The 20,311-nt window shown below is 38.2% G+C and overlaps 1 protein-coding gene across 3 annotated transcripts; it reads left to right on the top strand.

Moving 5' to 3' along the window:
* The first annotated feature begins 130 nt into the window (after nucleotides 1-130).
* Nucleotides 131-19,941, top strand: Myl1 (myosin light chain 1). 3 transcript variants are annotated; one of them, XM_021655695.2, is made up of 7 exons: nucleotides 133-385; nucleotides 10,659-10,686; nucleotides 14,693-14,836; nucleotides 17,347-17,520; nucleotides 17,974-18,051; nucleotides 19,178-19,220; nucleotides 19,664-19,941. In XM_021655695.2, the coding sequence occupies exons 1-6, from the start codon at nucleotides 269-271 to the stop codon at nucleotides 19,204-19,206; spliced, it is 570 nt and encodes a 189-aa protein (XP_021511370.1). In that variant the 5' UTR covers nucleotides 133-268; the 3' UTR covers nucleotides 19,207-19,220; nucleotides 19,664-19,941. The 3 variants fall into 3 exon arrangements, with proteins under 3 accessions (XP_060224542.1, XP_021511370.1, XP_021511371.1); XM_021655696.2 differs by lacking the exons at nucleotides 133-385; nucleotides 10,659-10,686 and adding exons at nucleotides 9,545-9,636; nucleotides 10,398-10,422; XM_060368559.1 differs by lacking the exon at nucleotides 19,178-19,220 and having other exon boundaries at nucleotides 131-385.
* Nucleotides 19,942-20,311: the final 370 nt, after the last annotated feature.

The raw sequence follows: 20,311 nt of genomic DNA, 5'->3' as shown, positions 1-20,311 counted from the left end.
GCCCTGACCCTTTAGATTCCATTTATAGTCTGAGCCGGAATGCCACCCCCCTGGACAAGCGAACCGTCCAATCCAGCGGCATGTGTCAAGGTTCTGTTAGGCACTAAGTGAAATATATAGGCATGCCCTTATACCATTCACCACTCCGGGTCCACCCTCCAGACGCCGGGCTGCAGGTCAAGCGAGCCACCGCTGCTCTTCCAGTGTCACCCCGACAGGTTCCCCTGGAGGAGATCCTTCTCTTGTTAACCCATCCTTTTAGTCAAAAATGGCACCAAAGAAAGACGTGAAGAAGCCTGCTGCCGCCGCTCCTGCCCCAGCCCCGGCCCCGGCCCCCGCCCCAGCCAAACCTAAAGAAGAAAAAATCGATCTGTCTGCCATTAAGGTAACTTAAACAGGTGAATCGTTTCGGTCACTGAAACATCTGCCGACCCGAAGAGTTCTAGTTTTCGTGGGAAGGAGCGGCGCTCCTCAGTGTGTGTGCTTTAGAAGCTGGCAGTCCTGCAGCACACGAGGCCAGTGACCTTCTGAAAGTGGTCACTGTCTGTGAGGTCCGCGCCCGCTCTCCTCTCGCTGTGCTGTTCAAGCTTTGCTCGCTCTCTTTGCCATTTCCCCCTAATCTGCCACGGCGCAGTTTAGGGGAGAAATACACGAATGTTTTACAAATATTGAAGGAGTGCACTTTTAAAATGAAATTCCCGTGGAAATTGGATCCCTGGCTCTTAAAGTGCATCATATTAAAAAAAAAAAAAAAAAAAAAAAAAAAAAAAAAAAAAAAAAAGTTTAGCCTCTGCTTGTTTCCAGAAACTTAGAGACAGCTGATAACCCAGTTGTCTCGGACACATCTATTTGGCAGCTGCTTTATTTCATCTGAAAAAAAATAAATAAATAAATTGGCAATTCAAGTTAACTCCTCTTCAGATTTGCTTAATAAAATTTCATACAAAATTTCTCAGTGCAGAAAACAATGCACTCAGGTGCTTCAGTGACTATAACTATCATCATGTTTATTTATGTTCAGCATTTAATTCGGAATGTGTGAGTTCCTTCTAAATGAAACTAATACAGTATATATTACATATTTATGCATTCTGTCACTTCTGTAGCCGTTGATGTGTGTTGAGACTTTTTCAGACTGATCTTGAACTAAGGGGAATGTGAGTGATTTTTGTGTGAACGCTCTGCTGTGAGCCAAGTTCTCAGCCTCAGAAAAGATGACCTGCTTTTGGAAAATGGCGAACGCCTGTGCCTGTCACCTCTCAGAGATTCGATAGTTATCCATGCACTTTCTCCTCGTTAATTGGGCTCAGACTGGTCCACATGGCAGGCGGAAAGTCTTCATCCAAGGAACCCTGCCTTATATGGAAAAGTACAGCGTCAAAGTGCTTCTGAGGTGATCCTTCCATCCCAGCCAACGATCCTGTACGTAGCACATCTGAAGTTTCACGCTTATCGCTGCATAAAGAAAGAAACAATGCTGACCTGCACACGAACATGCCACTGACCATCTTAATATAATCGTGGAGCTTTAAAAAAAAATCTCTAAAATAATAGAGTCAGCACACACGTGGATTTATGTTATGAAATCAAACATAGCCATAATGTTAAAAATACTCCAGTTAAATACAAAATGAAACGTGTTTCAATAGTACAAGAATACCACAAATGTTTAATCTTTGTATGTACCTGAAGTTATATTTGGGGAAAAAAAAAAACTAGTCACAGGATGTAGCATTATTAATGAATGTCCGTTTAGGAAAATGCGTGTTAGACCTTTTGAAAATGTTTTTTTTTTTTAATTTTGAGGATGAGTTGCATATAGTTAGTTCCTTAAGAAGAAACCAAACCTTGCATCCTCAGCAATCATGGTTGATGTCTCTACTGATGCACACTGCTGCCCACAAGCATGATTACAACCCCCACTATACTTCTTGATTCTTCAGTGCTCCACTCTTTAATGACCTGAAAACTCTAAGTCTGTGCCAAATCCATTCTTTCATTTATTTATTGTGATTTTTAAGACAGTATCATCCCTATGTTTCTGGAATAAGCATCCAGAAGAGAAGAAAATGTATATTATCTTAAGAAAACGAAACCGAAACAGAAATATTCCACTAATAAAAACAGAATTTAATTTTTCTACCCACAGAAATCATGTATCAGAAAAAATGAATGAATAGACTTCCATTAATATCAGATTTTTTAATTCAGAAATTAAGATGATCTTTTTTTTTCCAAACAGCAGAGAAGTAGCATGATTCTCTGAATGGTGGCACAGCTCTTGCCCTTCCCCCCATTCTTGAATTAAATTAATGCTGGTACATCAAGAAAAACTAAGGAAGTCCTCTTTGTTGTATGAACTCAATGTTACACTTTCAGTTTTTCAATGAAGAACAAGAGATGGAATATATATTGATAAAGAAAACATACACAAAACAGAAGTCAAACGAATCTTGAAGAAATGGAAGAAATTAACCTTTTGTTTCCTTCAAAAGGACCATTCCTAATGGAAGGAGATAGAAAGAAGAAACTGAAGCTGTCTCATTTGTGTAAAGGAATTGTGTAAATTCCTTCGATGATTTTCTCTCATTAATATGAAATCAGTACACATTTGGAAGTGTTTTAGCAAAGCCAAAGAATGTCATGCAGCTTGAGGGCTTTATAATATTTAATTTCACCCCGGTAGGTAACAGGGCTAATTAGAAAGTATATTGTGGCATTTCCTATTATGGTGCTTTTAACCACTTGCTGTTTCTAGTTGTATTTCCTCATATAAGTCAGAAACTTTTCAAGCAGAAAAAAAAACGATCAATATACATATTCATTAACTTTCTGAAAAGTCTATAAAGAACAAAATTTAATTTGATTATTTATTTTATAAATCCTGTAAGGTTAGAACTCTATCCTTTAAACCGTGTATAATGCTGGAGTTCAATCACATGTAAGACACAGCAATAATTAAATTCATTCCTCGATACTTTTCCCAACTAAAACCATGGTCCATTGTATCATATACCACATTTAATAGCTTCATACTTGATTCTCCATAAACCCTGAACAGCCTTGGATTTTTTTTATTATGTTGCTTAAATGTGCTTTTCCAATCTGATTTTCTGGTTTGATAGCTATTTATTTAGAATGCTTCTTCAGTTCTTCCTGATGTAAAACTTTAGAGAGCTTTCTGAGCATATGCCTATGTCCACAGACATTTTTGTGAGTAGCAGTTTTCACCAAGTTCCATTGACATCTGAACACTGATATTACTGTTCTTGGTAGTTCTCAGCTCTCTTTGCCTTTAGAGAGCTGGTATGTCCAGCGACAAATCCTGAGCCTAGAATAACACTGCCTTCCAGGATCATATAGGAATTAAAACCACCATTACGTTGTGTGTACAAATAAAGAAATGAATATTAGTTGCAACCAAGCAAAATGGTGAAAGTAAATAAGTAATGAATGAGATAACCACGTGCCTGAGTTATAAGAGATCTTTAGTATTTTTTTTTTTGCATGGTGGATGTTTTCTTTTTGCATGGTGCATGTGTTGACTGATAAGCCAGGATTGCTGTGAGGTGGAGAGTTTCGTCATGTCTCAAAATGTGTTCCTTCAATTTTAAATTGCATTGTGTTCACGTCACAATCTGGTCATTCCTGACTGGATACTGCAGGCAATATTACAAAATCGGTAACAGCAAAGAATACATTGACAGAAACTCTGCCAAATAACAAACCTCCGCACAGTAACTGATCACAGGCTTGGGGAAGACTTCCGTGTTCAATGTAATGAGTGAGTGGGATGTCCCGCGGAGGAAACTGAGCCCACATGAGGCCCATCATCAAATCACTAGTTAAGTGGCGAAGGTAAGACTTAACCAGGAGGGTGCATCTATAGTAAACTCTTTTTAGAGTTCGGCTACCTCTGATTTCTAAAAAGTCTGCTGTTTTTTAGTTGGAGCACAAAAGGATGTGTTTTCCGGGGCAGAAGAGCTGTTCTTTATTTCGCTGCACAGTCCTATGCATCCAGGAGAGGGAGTGAGAGGCCCACTCCAGAGCCGGTTCTGCAAGCCTTTGACCTTAGCAGATCTGCTTACTCTATTTTCCTTGCAGCCTCCCTACCGGTTCCCAACACTTGCTGTTGCGGAGTTAGGCATTCTCTTTGAACAGAGGATGAAATTCTAGGCACTTAGGAGAAGTCTTATTCACTTTGTCCCGAATTCCTATAAAAAGTTACCAATGGAAATGGATATAAAAACACTTCCACGAGTAATGAAATGTTGAATTTTAAGGCAGTTGTGGTGTTATCTTATTAAACACTCAGACATACCAAATCTAATCTTTAAATCTGCCATTATCATTATCTTCTGAGAAGAGACCTCTATTTGCTTGTAAAGAAACATACTAATTTAACTAGCAATTCTTAGTGTAATAAGCAGGAATGTAATGTCACCCATATAATGTGGTTAAACATTAACCTTAACATCATTTTGTAGAAAAGCGTGAGACAAATACATACAGTCGATCTCTAATTCAAAAAAGAAATGGGTGAAAACAATTTATCTTGGGAAGAAATAAAAATTGTTTAAGCCCATGAGTCAGTGTCAATAAAGTCTTTAGTCTTTTATATGCCTGTACTGTGAGAAAAATGAAACAGGTGAAACAAAGTGGAAAAACATTGAAGGGTATTTGTAACTCTCTCCACGGTGACATTTCAAAGTGTATGTAACTGAACTGTGTCTTTGCAAATTATAACACAGCTTGCAAAGAAAGAAATATCTCCACCAACTAAAAAGTGGATACTGCTTTTCATTTAAAGGTAATTAAATCTGTGCAAGTCGAGGAGACCACAAAGTGACAGTGCCAAATTTAGCCCATGACATTTCGGTACTGCAAATGAAGCCCCTGGCAAGTTGTCTTTAGAAGTCATTCCATAATTACCCAGCGTTAAGCACCATCTGACTCATGGGAATTGTGGGAAGGATTATATTTAGTCTGCTGAGATTGCACTTTCTTCTCTTTGGACTGAAATGCCTTTTGTATGAAAATTTGATATTATCTAGTTTACTTCTTCATCAACATTAAAAATTTTTTTTGACCCAAACCAGGATCTCGACAGAAGAAACTGCAATATAAAAGTTTCAGTGGCTTCAGAATATACTTTGTTAAATTTTAAATCATGTGTGTGATAAATTCAATTATTCTAGTCAGAAACTAATAACAGCGGATTGTTCCTGAGGAGGAAAGGTTTCCCTTAGGACAGACATTTTTCTTTTTGTCCTTGAGAGTGAACTGTTTCTTAACTTCCGGGCACCCAAAAATATATTATCTCCTGTTCATAAAACTCCAGGTTGACTTGAATGTGCTGCAGCAAAATTACATTTTGATAAAACTTTCGTTATTACAATGATTACAACATAATATCAATTGGGTTTTCAGATATCCTGACCTTTTTCACAAAGTAAGTTGAGGTAGGTCCTACTGACAAGAGGATGGAAAATTCAAAACATAATAGACCCATAAGCAACCCCCCAAAAAAATCATGGAAACTTTTATTGTGTATTCAGGAAAAATAATCTATAGAAGTTATTTAAATCAAAAGACACATGATTTGTCATGACAACCAGAATAACATTACCATTCTAGTTCTCCACGTAGCACATCAAAGTCTGTAGAAGAATTATTCATATTCAGTTATCACAGCTGTCCCAAAAGAACAAGTGGGGAAAACATAATTATAATTTCTTAGCATGTGAACTGTGTTTAAAATACTTACATTATAAAATTAAAAAGTGAAGAAACAAAAACACGTTTTCAATTTGTAAGAAATCACATGCAAATGAGTAAGTGCACAAAGGAAAAGTAGAGCTCCCAAGAAATTTTAAGTTTACTTTTCAATTATTAACTAGGCAAAGATGGGAGAGAAAACTGGAAAGGAGTAGACTTGGATCACATTTTGAAACTTGTGTCAAAATTCGCTTAGATCTCTACTGGTTCCTACCAATTTGAGCTGAGCTATTTTTAATTGCACAGTTTTGTGCTTAGGTGACAGAATTCAGATGACCAACCAGTCCAAGCCTGATGAACATAGTCTTACCAGGTCGGTCTCACTTAAGACCAATGTATCCAACCTAACTATCCAATAGCTCTCATATCATGCCCCCATTGCTCTAATTTCCCCTCTATATCATATTTTAAATAAGCACCCTAAGTACTCTTGTTGAGCTCAAAAGTGTAAAGGAGAAATATTTCTTTCCTTTGACCTCAAGTGACTTACCAGGAAGCACGCCATTCTAAGGGTTTCAAATATTACTTTTAATGGCCTTTTATAACAGATGCAAAAAACTCTGTTTGTGAGAAATTAGTTTTAATTCTTTTCTTAAAGGTTTATATATGTTTAACTCTGATCTCTCTGCCAGTCAAGAAGGCAGAGAATATCCAGCAATGTCCTCTTGACTAAAAACTGGCTCAGTTACAGCAGTATCTTTTCTTAGCTCCAGTCATTGGCATCTGCTCATTCCCCCCAAACTAGGAAAGATCTTTGATCATTGTAGTCCATGTTCTTCCTTGGGCATTTCCTTTAGTATTCAACACCATACATCCCCCACCGGTCTTTAATTGCAGCTCTTCTTCTCTCAAGATACTACAATTTAACAGATCAATTTTACATTTTGACTGCATTGTAATATTTTGTCCTATAAAATAATTCCTTCTAGATGCCAGAAAATGTATTTGTAGTTGGTGAACCACACTTCATGATTGCTGGCAGAAAAACAATTCTCAAAGCAAAAATGTCTCTCATCACTGCAACATAAATTCTTCTTAGTAGCAGATGTCTTACACACTGCTATTTGCCAAAACTCAAGATCAAATGTGAGTGGATGAGTTATCACAATGTGAAATATGGCCTTTTACTAACCATTTAAGATAAAGACAGGCTATGATGATAAAGAAATTGAGGATTGACAAATTAGAACTCTGGTCTATAAGCATTTGTATAAAATATAGAGGAAAATGATAGAGATATAAATATTACAGAATTTTAAATAAGTATGCCTACTATATGCTGGGCAGTTCTGGGGGCTGAAGGTGGAGCACTGACAGAGAATATACTTTTTTTTCTGGAATGTAAACAAGCTATGGGCTTTCAGTGTCGGCCTCTGCTTCCCGGGAGATGAAGCAGAAAGACTGACTAGCTTGCCATGGGAAAAAAGAGCCAGGTAAAACACGGGGAAGAGAGCATTCTTTGGATAAGAGGGGTTCTTACCAAGGCTGAGAAGAATGTCTAATGTGACAAAAAAAAGAGAACAGTGGGTTGCACGTAAGACAGAAAAGACTTAAATCCAACCTTTGAAGTGCACAAAACTCAAAGAGGTCCAAACCAAATGGCTGGGTAATCAAAACATGCATTTGCTTAAAGAGCTGATGATGTTCCTATTACAACAAGGAGGTGAAGCAAGAAGGAGTTTGTGGTTTTAACAGTGGAGTGGACAGGAGAAGACTTGCATCTCTTATTTATTCTTCAGCATATAACAGAGATCTAACATTTAAAGTTTATTTTCCTCTCTGGACTTAGCTATAGCTTATTCTTTCTTGTGTCAACTGATATGTTTAATTTTATAATTTGATTTTCAGTAGGTTAAAAAACATAAACTTTTATTGTTGATACTATAAAGATATAGAGAAAAACAAGAGGGTGAAATAATTTAACAGTTTCTTACCATTTTAAAGGTTCAATTTTAATAGTAACAACAAACTTTAATATGATATTTAAGTGATTAAAAAGATAATTCACAAATAAATTCAAGTTTTGTACTGACTTTCCAGCTTTCCCACAAGTTTTTATACAAATGGATGTTTCATATATATGCAAGGCCACATTTTTCTGTCAGAAAAAGACAAAATATGAATATTAGCATTATGTTCAACAGGGAAACTTTGATGTAATATTTATAGTTATTAACTTCACTAAAGATATATACTTCTCAACAGTAAAGACAATTCAGATTTAGTGGTACAAAATCTACATATATACAATTACATCACATTTAACGGTACACATACAAAAGTACAATTACAAACTCTCACTTTAATGACTCAAAACATTTTTAATTTTTCTGTTAACTATCATTCCCTGTAACTTTTAAAAAGATCAGTCTGTTTATGAAGATATGTCCACCGAGGTACTACTAACTTAAAAGTTATATTATCATTCTTCATTTGGAGTCTGTAAGATCCTGTAAGATTTTTTTTCATAGTTGTAAAATTTGAGCCAAAAGTAATAGATGTTTTTAAAATTTTGATTCGCATCTAATAACTATGTGGAATAAAGAGTACCATTGTGTTTTGAAATGTGCACATAGCTATTGTCTTGAAAAAGCGGTATACATTTAGCTGTTTCTTTCTTCCGGAATAGTAAGTGGATAAGTTCAAAATATCCATCTTCCTAGCAGAACACACTTCATGTTTTTTACGAATATCTTCCTTAAGGACCATTGCAGAAGTCACAGTTCATCTCGCACCTCCTTTATTCCTTTGAGCTATGAAATGTGTAGAAAACGATGACCATTGTGACTAAACTCCAGTGAACACTCTAACCCTGATCTTTCCCCCAAAGCCATGCCAGCTTTCCCGATTTTCAGATAAGCTGCTGTAAAAGCCCACTGCCGGCAATTCACTTAAACAGCTTTAAAATGCTGACGTGCTGTGCTGCAAGCCATGAGCCTTACTTTAGGTTACTTTACTCTCAGGCTGCAGACTGAGCCACAAACTGTTGAGAGGGCAGCTTGCTTCTGGTAAGAGCCTAGCACCGAAAAAAAATAATAACACAAAGTTGATATGTCCGTTTTCTTGCCTGCTAAGAGCGTCAGAAATAAAAACACACACGAATAGACAGTCTCTGTAAAGAAAATAGGGACAGCAGGACATACTCGAACCTTATGTCAGGAGATGAAGGGAAAAGGCAGAACCGCTGAACCACTTTTTGCCTAGACTATACCCCTGCGAACGCTGCTTGCAAAAGCACAAGCTTTAATGGAGATTGGGAAGCTGATTCAGATGGCCATCTGGGTATATCCTAAGAGATAAATACACAGAGCATGCAATGCCTTTTCAGCATCTCCGAACTCTACCATAAGGGGCAGAGCTTCAGAGAATGTTGCTTCTATACCAGTCTCTATTTGAAACCTCAACCCAGTTGCATCCAAGTGGTTCACTTAATACCCAGACTTGCTGACTAGACACTTGCAAGGACCATAATTATCTACCGGAAGCCTGAGCCCTAGATGAATCCCAAGTTTTCCACGAGCAAAGAAACATCTTAAGGAAGACTGTGAGCATCTCAGAGATAAAGACCATAAAAGTACTGACAGGCTTCAGTCTCACCAGGGCTGTTCACTTCTAGGTGCTGGTTTCCTAAAAATAGCCCGAGGGTACGTGTCCCTCTTTCCCTCTGCCCTAAGAAAGTTAAAGAACTTCTCCAGGAGGAGGGACAACTGCCCTGTGAAATCTGATGCCACAAGTGAGATCAGTTTGCCCAGAAATAAAAGGGAGCCACTGAGAAGGAAGACTCCACTCAGGGATCGGAGCTGCCTTCCCTTTACTCTTCAGCCCCGCTGCTGTTCTGCAGCCCAGAACTCCATCATGGTGGGTGCTACAAGAAAGCGATAGGCCATTTGTAGGAAGGATTCAGTTGGGCAACAGGAGCATACTGAGAAGAGCAGGCAGACAAGGAATAGAATGGAGGGCAGAGCCTATTTAGCGCAAGGTTTTTGGAACCTAATGTTGGTTTCGGTGAGCTATGATGAAGATAGAAGAAATTGCTTCGAACTATTGCACCAGATGGAAAAAAATCATCTTCTTACCCAGAGCAGGCATTTGGGCTTCACCAGCTTTTGCTATATCACGTAAGATTCATCTAAATTTAGAAGGGGAAAAAAAAAGTGCAGCTATAGTGAAATAGTATGCTGTAAGTAAGACTCCAACGATAACCGATAGCTGAAGCTAAGCAAACTGCATCTGATTCTTCAGTTTCATATACTATTATAAAAATATGTTAAAAAGAAATATATTAAAATATATTAAACAGAAAGACTTAAGGTGGTTTTTGTATGCAATTTTATTTGCAGTTTTAAATGTATATCTTATCAGACATGCTAAATATTGACCACTATGGCATTCTAGAAAGTGTTCCGTTTAGCACTTTTAATATCTTTACATCATTAAGATATAGGGAAAAAGAGTTCTTAACTTTTGCAATAGATTTTATGCTCCTAGGTTCAAAATTGCCCTCACTCTTCCTGTGCTATGAGAGCTACAGGGTTTCCTAAAGGCCTCAGAGCAGGCAGCACTCATTCTGTCAATGCATTTGAAAGTCCTTTCTTTCTCTCTCTCTCTTGCCACTGCAGTCCTTCAGCGCTGACCAGATTGCCGGTAAGTGATCTGAGCTTCTCTGCCATAGGCAGGGCTCTGCCTGTGTCTGAAATGTCCCTTAACTCCACAGCATGCTACTTTGTGGCTCGTGTCCATGCCATGCCTGAACTCAGAAAAATGGGCTGACTCCAGGAGCTCACTTTGAAGAGAATTCAGGAAATGAGCTGGATGCACTGTTAAATCAGGACGCTCTTTTCTGGTTAAAAATTTTTTTAAGATTAATTTCTTTCTAACAGATCGAGTTCTCTAAGGAACAACAGGAGGGTAAGTTTAAAGCTGTAGCTGTTCCTATGTACAGACTCACAGAGATGGCGAGTGAAAAAAAAAAAACTCTCTTGGGATGAGCTAAGTGTTGCCTAATTAACCACACTGGTGTCGCTACTCTAAATATAAATTGCTTTGAATCACTTTGAATATAAACCTGTATAACTGAAGCCCTTGGTTATAGTCAGTAATCAAAGATCTAAGGAAATAAAAAACCGAGTACAAATAAGACCTCAGAGCCATCATTTCTAAATAAGAAGACACTTGATAAAATAGGAAAGATCATATATGATATATTCACAAAAGGATATAGGCTTTAGAAAACTGATTTACTAATCAGCCCTAGAGAGAGATTTGGAGAGTCTCAAGTGTTCAATCTGAAAAATAAGGCTGATTAGAAAAGCCACCCTAATGATCAAACCTACCTCGTTTCTGTGGAAACAGGAAACTGTGGAATAGAAGTGAATTCCTATACAGAGAAGGACTTTGGTTCAGCAGTTCTCTAAGAGATATGGGACAGAGAGCTGGAGTGGTGAGAGATCTTTCTTCCTCAGTGACCAGAGAATTGGTAATAGCATCATACTCTTGTATGAATTCAAACTGGCTAGAAAGTCCTTTCATCAACAGGTACTATCAATCAGTCTCAAACTTTTTAAGATTGAAGAGACCCTGGAGAACTTCCCTAACACTTTAATTTCTCCCCCTTTGTGTCTTTGGATGCAACAGAGCCCAAGATCCCAAACAATCTCAATTTTTGGATTAGGATGTTTAGGGAGAAATGTGTTGTGGGGTGAAATCATCACAATATGTAGATGAACTAAGCAAAATGTATTTACAGAAAGGAGAGAGAGAAGCAGTTTTGTTATGTGTTGCCATATATGTTATGTGGTTGGCCATAATAATGTATACTATATTGCAATATATCAGATACAAATAATTGTGGGCTATTAGTAACAGTTCCCTACCTAGAGGCCTCCACATTGTTCAGTCTCAGGATCATGTTAATTACGATGTCGTCTGGGTATCCGTTTAAAATAAAAGTCCATTTTCTGTAGTACAAACTCACAGGTATCTATCCCATGGTTGGTGACCTCATGTAGACAGTTTAGATAGTGGTTCTCAACCTTCCCAATGCTGTGACTCTTTAATACAGTTCCTCATGTTGTGCTTTCCCTCAACCATAATATCGTTTTGTTGTTACTTCAAAACCGTAATTTTGCCACGCTTGTGAACCATACTGTAAATATCTGCTATAAAAGATATCTGATATGTGACCCCCAAAGAGGTCAGGCTCTCCCGGTTGAGACTCACAATCATTTAAAGGTATACCGTGGAGGCTTTGTCTTGAGGAAATGATGATTCTAGTTTATTTAAACGTACTTTAAACCGGTGATGTTGCTACATCATCAGCCTCTGCAGCCCAGTCCTCTGCGGTTCCTGGCGGACAGTGCCTCCATGGCTGCCAAACTATTGCTGAACCAAACAATGAAAGATTCAAAAAACCTTGCTGGGACCAATGTATTTGGTGCCGAGTGTGGGACGAATTACCCAATATTGAAAACAGGGTTTAGCCACAAAACTGAATAAACATTGGTGCATTGGCCCGATTTTTTTTTCTGTCTGTCAGAAAAACAAATGTAAACTACTCAAAGTGGGAAGTCTATGCTTTCAGAATAAATCACGACCACATGAATTTGTTTCCTTGCTTAGTGAATGAAGAATTTTGTTCATACCATTCTATCTGGATTGAAGGAAAAGTTGGGGGTTGGGGGAGACAGAGATAATTACTGCAAACTGAAGGTTTGGGTCTTATGCTGTCTGTTACCATGACCACCAGTTACATGTGACTACTTAAACATTAACTAATTTTAAAACTATAAATGGTAAGTCTAAATTTTAAAGCTCACCAGTCACATTTAAGTATCCAAAGCCACGATTAGAGGGCAGGAGGAGAATAATTCCATTGCTAGACATTTCAGAAACATTGTGATTCTGGGCAAAAGATCAGATGATGTATTCTTAAAGGTCAAATAGGAAAAGGGTTAAGCTTTGCTTGCAGTGTCGTCTGCGGAGAAAACGCCACTCCATTCTTGAGGTTTAGCAAAGACCACAAACAATACACAAACAAAGGGGTGTGGTAAGACCATAATAAAATGTGGTTTATACAGCCGGTAAGGAAAAGATTCGCCAGTTCTGGAACCTTGAAGAGAATAGCTAAGCCTTGGACTAAAAGTCCAGGACTTGAAAGTATTACATCTCCAGCCTCTGCCTTTAAGTTACTAAAAGATAATGTCAAAGTGATTCCATTACAGCCATAAAAATCCCATTTCTACACCAGTATCTGAGCCAGGTGAATGCGTGTCCTCAGAGCACCACGCCTGGCGCCTGACGCCAGCAGCAAGAGGCTTCCAGTTCCACGTGACCTTTAGAAAGATAAAAAATAGTATGTGACTCATGAAACACAACGCCCAAGCATTTTTTTTTTTTTTCAGATTGGGGCAGGTTATGATGAGATTGCTTAGGATCTAATAAAGAATGGCAACATGACCTATAGATAATTGTGTATACGAACCCAGTCCAATCTTAGATTAAAAGGCACTGGGATAGGAAGAAAGGATATTAGGATATTAGGCAGAATAATCTTTCCAGACGGCACACCTTGTTGGAGACAGCCCCTAACCTAAAAACAATGTTTCTAGTACTGGGAGTTTATCTCAGTATTGTTGGAGTTAACTCCAGTAAATCACCGTCAGCACTTCTAGATTTTCCAGAACTCCTCGCTTAGTCAAGTTTAGCCGTTTCCATTAAAATGCCTTTATTACGTCATAAATCCATTTGCAGCCCTCTTTCCAGTCTTTTTGTTACATATTTCTAAATTATTATAGTGATAATTGTGAAGGTGAAGTTACATATTTCTAAATTGCCACAGTGATAATTATGAAGGTGAAGCAGTTCAGTCGAAACACAACTATAGGACATAAAGTACCTGGCAGAGCAATCATAGTGAGAAAAGGCAGTACTTTGAGATATACTCTTAATGCACACACATGAATAAACAGCTCAGTCTATCCCTGCAAATATCCCAGCTTCAATAACATACTAGGATTCTACAAAGTGTTACACTGGAGAAAAATAGATAGAGGAGAAAATACAATTATTTCTGCATTATTTTCTCATAAGAGCATGAAAATCTATAATAATCTCCATTAAATGTTAACTTTAAAATATATCCTGAAATTATAAGGATATTTAGTTATATGTATCATTTGGGGACTGAATCAGAGTTATATGAACACATCATAAAAATTGACCTAAGAATCCTTTTCACTTTAAGTTAACCATAGTAGGAGATTCCTTGAATCAGGTTGACATTCAGGTTGTTAAACAGCATTGTAAAACTTAGAAGCTTACCTCACACTTTTAACTTCCTTAAATAATAATAATAATAATAATAATAATAATAATAATCTATTTCTGGAGGAAAATAGTTGAGAAGACAGCTTATAAAATTTGTGCCCCCAAAGGAAGATTTTTCTTCAAACTTAACAAGTTTGGGTTAAATTCACATACAATAGCCCCAGCAAGAAATTTGCCTTATTGAGATTTCATTAATGTTGCCAATTAATAGAAGTACTATTTGGAGACTCTTAAGCTTTCTTGAGGCATCAGAATATTTTAAGTGACTCCTGCTTCCCACACAGGTGTAGGAGATATGAATCACTATCATTTATTTCCATAATTAAAAATTAATTCCACATTAATAATGATGTGGCTTAAAACTAGAAATGCTGCTTTAAAGTAATTCCCCACAGAATCACCAAAAGGGTTTTCCAGTGATTGTTTGATAGATGGAGATAACTCAAGTGGTTGGCCAAAAATTGTAAAACAGAGAAGAGTTTGAACTGAATTCTTGAAGGACCTGGGGTTAATTAGAAGGTTTCAGGGAGGGGAAAAAAAAAAAAAAGCCAGTGCCCACCAGAGCCTGAATGTCTTGTGTTTCTTGCAGAATTCAAGGAGGCATTTCTCCTGTTTGACAGAACAGGTGAATGCAAGATCACCTTAAGTCAGGTGGGCGACGTCCTCCGGGCCCTGGGCACGAATCCCACAAATGCAGAGGTCAAGAAGGTTCTCGGGAACCCCAGCAATGAAGGTAGGTTCCTCTAAGATGGGTGTAAGTTGGGGAGAGACTCCCATATAGGAGAGCTCAGTCTGCTCCTGATGGTGGGCCTCATTTCCTTTTACACATGTGGAGAAATACATAAACATACGAATGCAACCTTTTGGGTCTGTCTACTGCTGCTTGTGTGATAGCAGGGCTGACCACAGCTTTGAGTCATCAATTAGTGGCCATCCCTGGGAGATGACTTCCCCCTCTCTCAGCATTCCTTAGTTTCCTGTAGCTCTTTGTCTAAAAGTGGGGTCCCCTGAGATTCCCCGCATCCATGTTGTCATATTTATGTTTGGTCACAGTCAGGTTCTGTTGAGCAGCCACATTGTTAAGGTGTTACAGGTAAATCTTTCCTGTCATCTCCAAGAAACACAGTCTCACAGTAGACATCCTGAGCCTCTGGCTCTTAACAATTTTTCATTTTGACAAAGACGATGAATATAGCTAAAATACAACACATTTTGTATAAAGCCATGAATTATCATGATAATGTTTTTCAAGATGAACACTGATTTTTGGATAAACAAGTGTGAAAATAAAGTGTTCTGAGACATACCTGCTGACCTTGGGCTATTTGGCTTTGCTTCAGTGACCACTTAGGGGAGAGTTGGCCATCTTAATTAAGAATAGGCAGTGTCTCATCTTAATGAGTATTTTCTATTTCCAATCAATTATATAACAACGACAACAACAAAAACCTAGAAAAATCTTAAAATAGAACCTTCATTCTGTCTCCCCAAGTAAATCCTGGAACAAGAATCAGTGCGGTACATAAGGGAAAATCACAGAAGTCATTCACTCCATATGAAAACCCAGTCATTAGTACAGAACAAGGAAATTGCTTTTAATCCCAGTGGCTGACGGCAAAGTATAATAACTTATTGGAAAAATGTGACTCTAAACAAACAAAGACAAGACACAAAATAGGTTTCTTGAGTAAAAATGTAGGCTGTTTGTCTGTGCCTTTAGGAAAAAGATTGAGGGGGCAGGCAAACGGACTTGTGCTTTTCCTGGTGACTAAAAATGTGCTAGTGATTTTCCCTTCACGAAAGAAACAGAGGGGGAGGGTAAATGACACAGATTTCAGGAAAATTTACCCCTACGGAAGTCAACCTGACTTTTCTGGAAACATGACCAATTACGCAGAAAGACGAGGAGAGCGGGAAACAGAGTGTGAAAGCAGCCTAAGCCTCGTCTTCACAAGCCACTGTCTCACTGAGAAGTGTCCCTCATTAACAGAATCGATATGTAGATGCGCCTTTGCTCAACACCCAAATGTGGTCGCTCTAATATTACCCCGTGTGCTAGATTTCCTTTGGTGAAAAGAAGAGGGAAATTTTTATTTAGGGAGTATTTCATCTCTGTGTGTGTGTGTGTGTGTGTGTGTGTGTGTTTGTACGGATGTGTGGATACAAACATATACACATGTAAATATACACAGATGTGGGGTCTATTTTACATTTTTATGTAAGTTTTATCTCATCAGAGACTCTGAAGAAAGTCTTAGCATCTCTGGCCTGGAGTCAGAAAGGAGAAAGGATATCACACAATATTTGACACACACTCTTTCCTCATGAGGTTCTTTTTTAAAATTACTTCAAATTTAAAGAAACCAACGGCTCTACAAAAGCTCAGGCATAGGGCGGCGTTTGTAGTCAAAATTCAATAAGGTTTTACTGTGTTTGTATGATTATGGGGAAGGTATTACTTCCCTGGTACTTACGGAATACAGTAAGTCACAGTGCCAAAAAATTTAATAAGTAATCAATTTCTCCCAAGCATTTTAACAAGCTTTTCCTGCATTGGGTTCATTAAATCTCACAATAATACTTTAAAGTACTTCTATTTTAAAATTGAGACTACAGTGTAAAAGGAGGTTAGAAAACTTGAGCCAAGGGTCTGGAAAGAGAGCTCAGCAGTCAGAGGCATTCACTGCTCTTGCAGAGGATCCGGGTTAGGTCCCCAGCACCCACATGAGGTCGCATACAACCAGGAACTCCAGTTCTGAAGGATCGAACACCTTACCCATCCTCTGCATCCGAGCCTGTGCACATGCCTACATTCAGACCCACACCCGAACATGTAAAATAAAATAATTTCAAGAGAGAAAACTGAGCCACAACAGCACTTTCCAAGTGGATTCCTCGGAGGCTTAGGAATTCAGCATCAGCCTCAGCTCCATAGCAAGTTGGAGGCCACTCAGAGATGCGTAAGACCCTATTTTTAAAAACTCACGATAAATAAAATGAAAGGGGTTGGCAAGGTTGCTCGTTTCTGAACAGCTGTGAGTGTTGAGCTAGCGATGAAGCTTGGCACTGAGACTGCAGAACGCATACTATTGTCTGTTATCATATGCTTTGTCAGTCTGGTAGTTTATTACGGGAAATTTAAGCTTACGTGAAGGTTTTTAATGAATGTCCGCATTTGTTCTATGACTCAGAGGTAGTATTTTATGATGGTTACTAATTTTGCAAACCGCTCTTTTCTTCCAGAGATGAACGCTAAGAAAATTGAGTTTGAACAGTTTCTGCCCATGATGCAAGCAATCTCCAACAACAAGGACCAGGGAGGCTATGAAGACTTTGTTGAAGGGCTGCGTGTCTTCGACAAGGAGGGCAACGGCACCGTTATGGGTGCTGAACTCCGCCATGTCCTTGCCACTCTGGGTAAGGGAATCTATTTCAGTGATCTTAACTGGGCAGACTGTGCAGGAAAGATCATGACAGGAAAGTCATGTCATAATCAGGGGGAAGGCTACAAAGAACAAAATGAAAAAAATAATAATAGTCAAAAGTCGGGGACTACTTCCCTTGGCCTCTGTGACAGTGAGTTTGTTTTCGGGGGTGAAGTACTCACATAAAGTGTTGGAAAACAGTAAGTGCACCATTGAGGTTCCCCCAGGTTGTAGGCGGGACACAAGTGATGATGTTCAGTTTATTCATCCATCCAAAAATCAGTCTATTGGAAAGCTTCCTACGTGCCTGGAAATAAGAAGGAACAAGCATTCACCCTCCAAGAGTTCAATCATGGTTTCAAAAGCCCATGGCTGATCACTTGTGATGGGGATTTGAAAATAGTCTGTGCTCTTATTTCTAAAACTAACTGTTTTGTTTCACCAGGTGAAAAGATGAAGGAGGAAGAGGTAGAGGCGCTGCTGGCAGGCCAGGAAGACTCCAACGGCTGCATCAACTATGAAGGTACAGCTGGCCTTACCTCACTGAAGATAGATTCCTTTTTGACCATTACAGTTTCCTCTTCTTTGTTGATACATGTTAGTTAGTATGAGTAAATTGCCCACTTATGAGATGTTGTATGAAGACCCAAACAGCATGCGGAATTAAATTTGGAAGTCCCATGCAGTATCTCACAGTTTAACCCGTGTTTTCTTATGCTTTCTCTTAGCTTTAATATCCCTGAAGGATAGACAGGGCTTGGATTAGAATCAAGTATAGAACAGTACTGGAGTGGAGCAAATTTTTCAAGTTCTTTACTGGTACAAAAATCACTAGAATCAAGAAACTGGAGGCCAAAGAGATTTAATTTCTTACTGATGGTCAAATTGTTCACAGCAAGGCTGGTACTAAATTTTAGTCCTCTTTGTCAAGTGATCTTGTTTAATATCTTGTTTAAAACCTTGAAAATCACTTAATAGCAGCCATGTTGGCATACATTTGTAATTCTAGGAAGCTGAAGGAGGAGGGGCCAGGCCTTCCTGGGTTATAGGCTGAGACCCTGCTAGAAGCAGGAAGGGAGAAAAGGAGAGAGGAAGGAAAAGACTGATAAGGTGGGGGAGGGGGTTGGAAATGCCATCCTTTAGTAGCCAGTGTTTATTTCCTGCCACCAGTTCACAGCAGTTTTACACAAAGGGTGTGAAAGCAATATACATACAAAGTAAATATTTAAAGTAAAGCTGTTTAATATTATTTTAAAAATTGAAATATTTCCAATAAATTTTATCTGCCTCCCCCAAAAGACCAGCCATATTTCAATAAACCTATGTTGGTAGCTTTGATGAAAATCTAAATTTACAATGTTCCAAATTCATAAAAAGCACTTTTTAAAGGAGACAGGAAAGAAGGGGAAGAAAAGGGGAGAAAATAAAGGCATTCAGCCATGCCAATAAATCTTCATCAGAAATATTAATTAAACTGTACTTTTTAACCCATAAACAATTCCTATTTTGTTGTTGTTATAAATACATTATGCATAATTAACTTTTAGTCAAATCATTGGGACAAATAGACAGTTATGTGAAAAATAAATTCAACTCTCAACTTTTTAATTCAATTTTTACTTTTTCTAACTGTACATATTGTCCAACAGCTTTTGTCAAACACATCATGTCTGTCTAAATGGAGTTTTCAAGGTATACACCTATCCTCTCTTTCATATCTAAGGCTTGGTGATATTTTGTTAAAAAATAAATAACAGCTTCACAGTATATGCTTTAGATACAATGTTGCCTCCTAATCATAAATTATTTATATTAACCCATATGCTTAACCCTATCTTTTAAACCCTACTACGACTAAACAGTGAAAATTTAACTAACCAGAGACTAGTTAATTAATTTCCTTTGTATATAACACTGCTGAAAATGTTGTACTAAGTTCTTTGAATAATTATTTTAGCTTTTAACAACTATTTCTCTAACAAACTACGTTCTAACAGTTCAAATTCAAGTGCCGGCCACCAGGTTCATAAGCAAGGATGTGACTGGCCTTCTGAGTGTTGGCTCATTGTTTCCTCTAGAGCGTTCTTTCTCAAGAGATATTAGCAACATCTCACTTGCTTCCATTTTCCCGACAGAACACAGTGTTTGGGAAGACTGGCCAGAACGTCAGTTCCAGAACACCTATGGCTAACTGTCCACACCTACTTACCACCGCCCAGATGATCCATCTAGACCGTTCCAGATTGAAGATATCCCTGAATTTTTACAAGCCTAGAGTTTTCAGGCATCTACCGTTCTAGGAAGACAGATAAAATATTGACAATCTCAAGTCCAAACACCACTTTTATCATCTGCTTGGGTCCACAACATTCTTAAACATTGTATCAATAAAGCTGGTCAGTCGAATATTCAAGCTGTGTTGTGTCTTACTTTCTCTCTTACGGGAAATCATAAAAAATGATGAATTACAAATGTATATATATAAAAAAAAATCACTGCAGGGCCTGATGAGACGGCTTTGTGGGTAGAGGCATGTGCCACCAAGCCTAAAGACCTTCATTCCATCCCTGGATGCACACGGGGGAAGAAGACAACAGATTCCCACACTTGTCCTCTGATCACCGTCTTCACGCCATACGTGAGAACGAATGCACGAACAGTCGAATGAATACATGATAAACGCAAGAAGAAGAAAAATCTAAGGTCATCTACAAAGTAGGTTTAAAGTAATCTACTTCAAAATGTAAAGTAATCTACAAAGCTACAAAGTAATAACGTTAAAT

The sequence above is a fragment of the Meriones unguiculatus genome, chromosome 15 (genome assembly GCF_030254825.1).
Source record: "Meriones unguiculatus strain TT.TT164.6M chromosome 15, Bangor_MerUng_6.1, whole genome shotgun sequence".
NCBI classification, from domain to species: Eukaryota; Metazoa; Chordata; class Mammalia; order Rodentia; family Muridae; genus Meriones; species Meriones unguiculatus.
The sequence above is the reverse complement of the archived record's forward strand: the minus strand, read 5'-3'. Positions and strand labels throughout refer to the sequence as shown.

Coding starts and splice junctions, on each gene's coding strand:
- Myl1 (XM_060368559.1), top strand. CDS start 269: ATGGCACCAAAGAAAGACGTGAAGAAGCCTGCTGCCGCCGCTCCTGCC. Junction 14,837..17,346: donor CGGGAACCCCAGCAATGAAG/GTAGGTTCCTCT, acceptor CTTTTCTTCCAG/AGATGAACGCTAAGAAAATT. Junction 18,052..19,663: donor CGGCTGCATCAACTATGAAG/GTACAGCTGGCC, acceptor TTTTCCCGACAG/AACACAGTGTTTGGGAAGAC.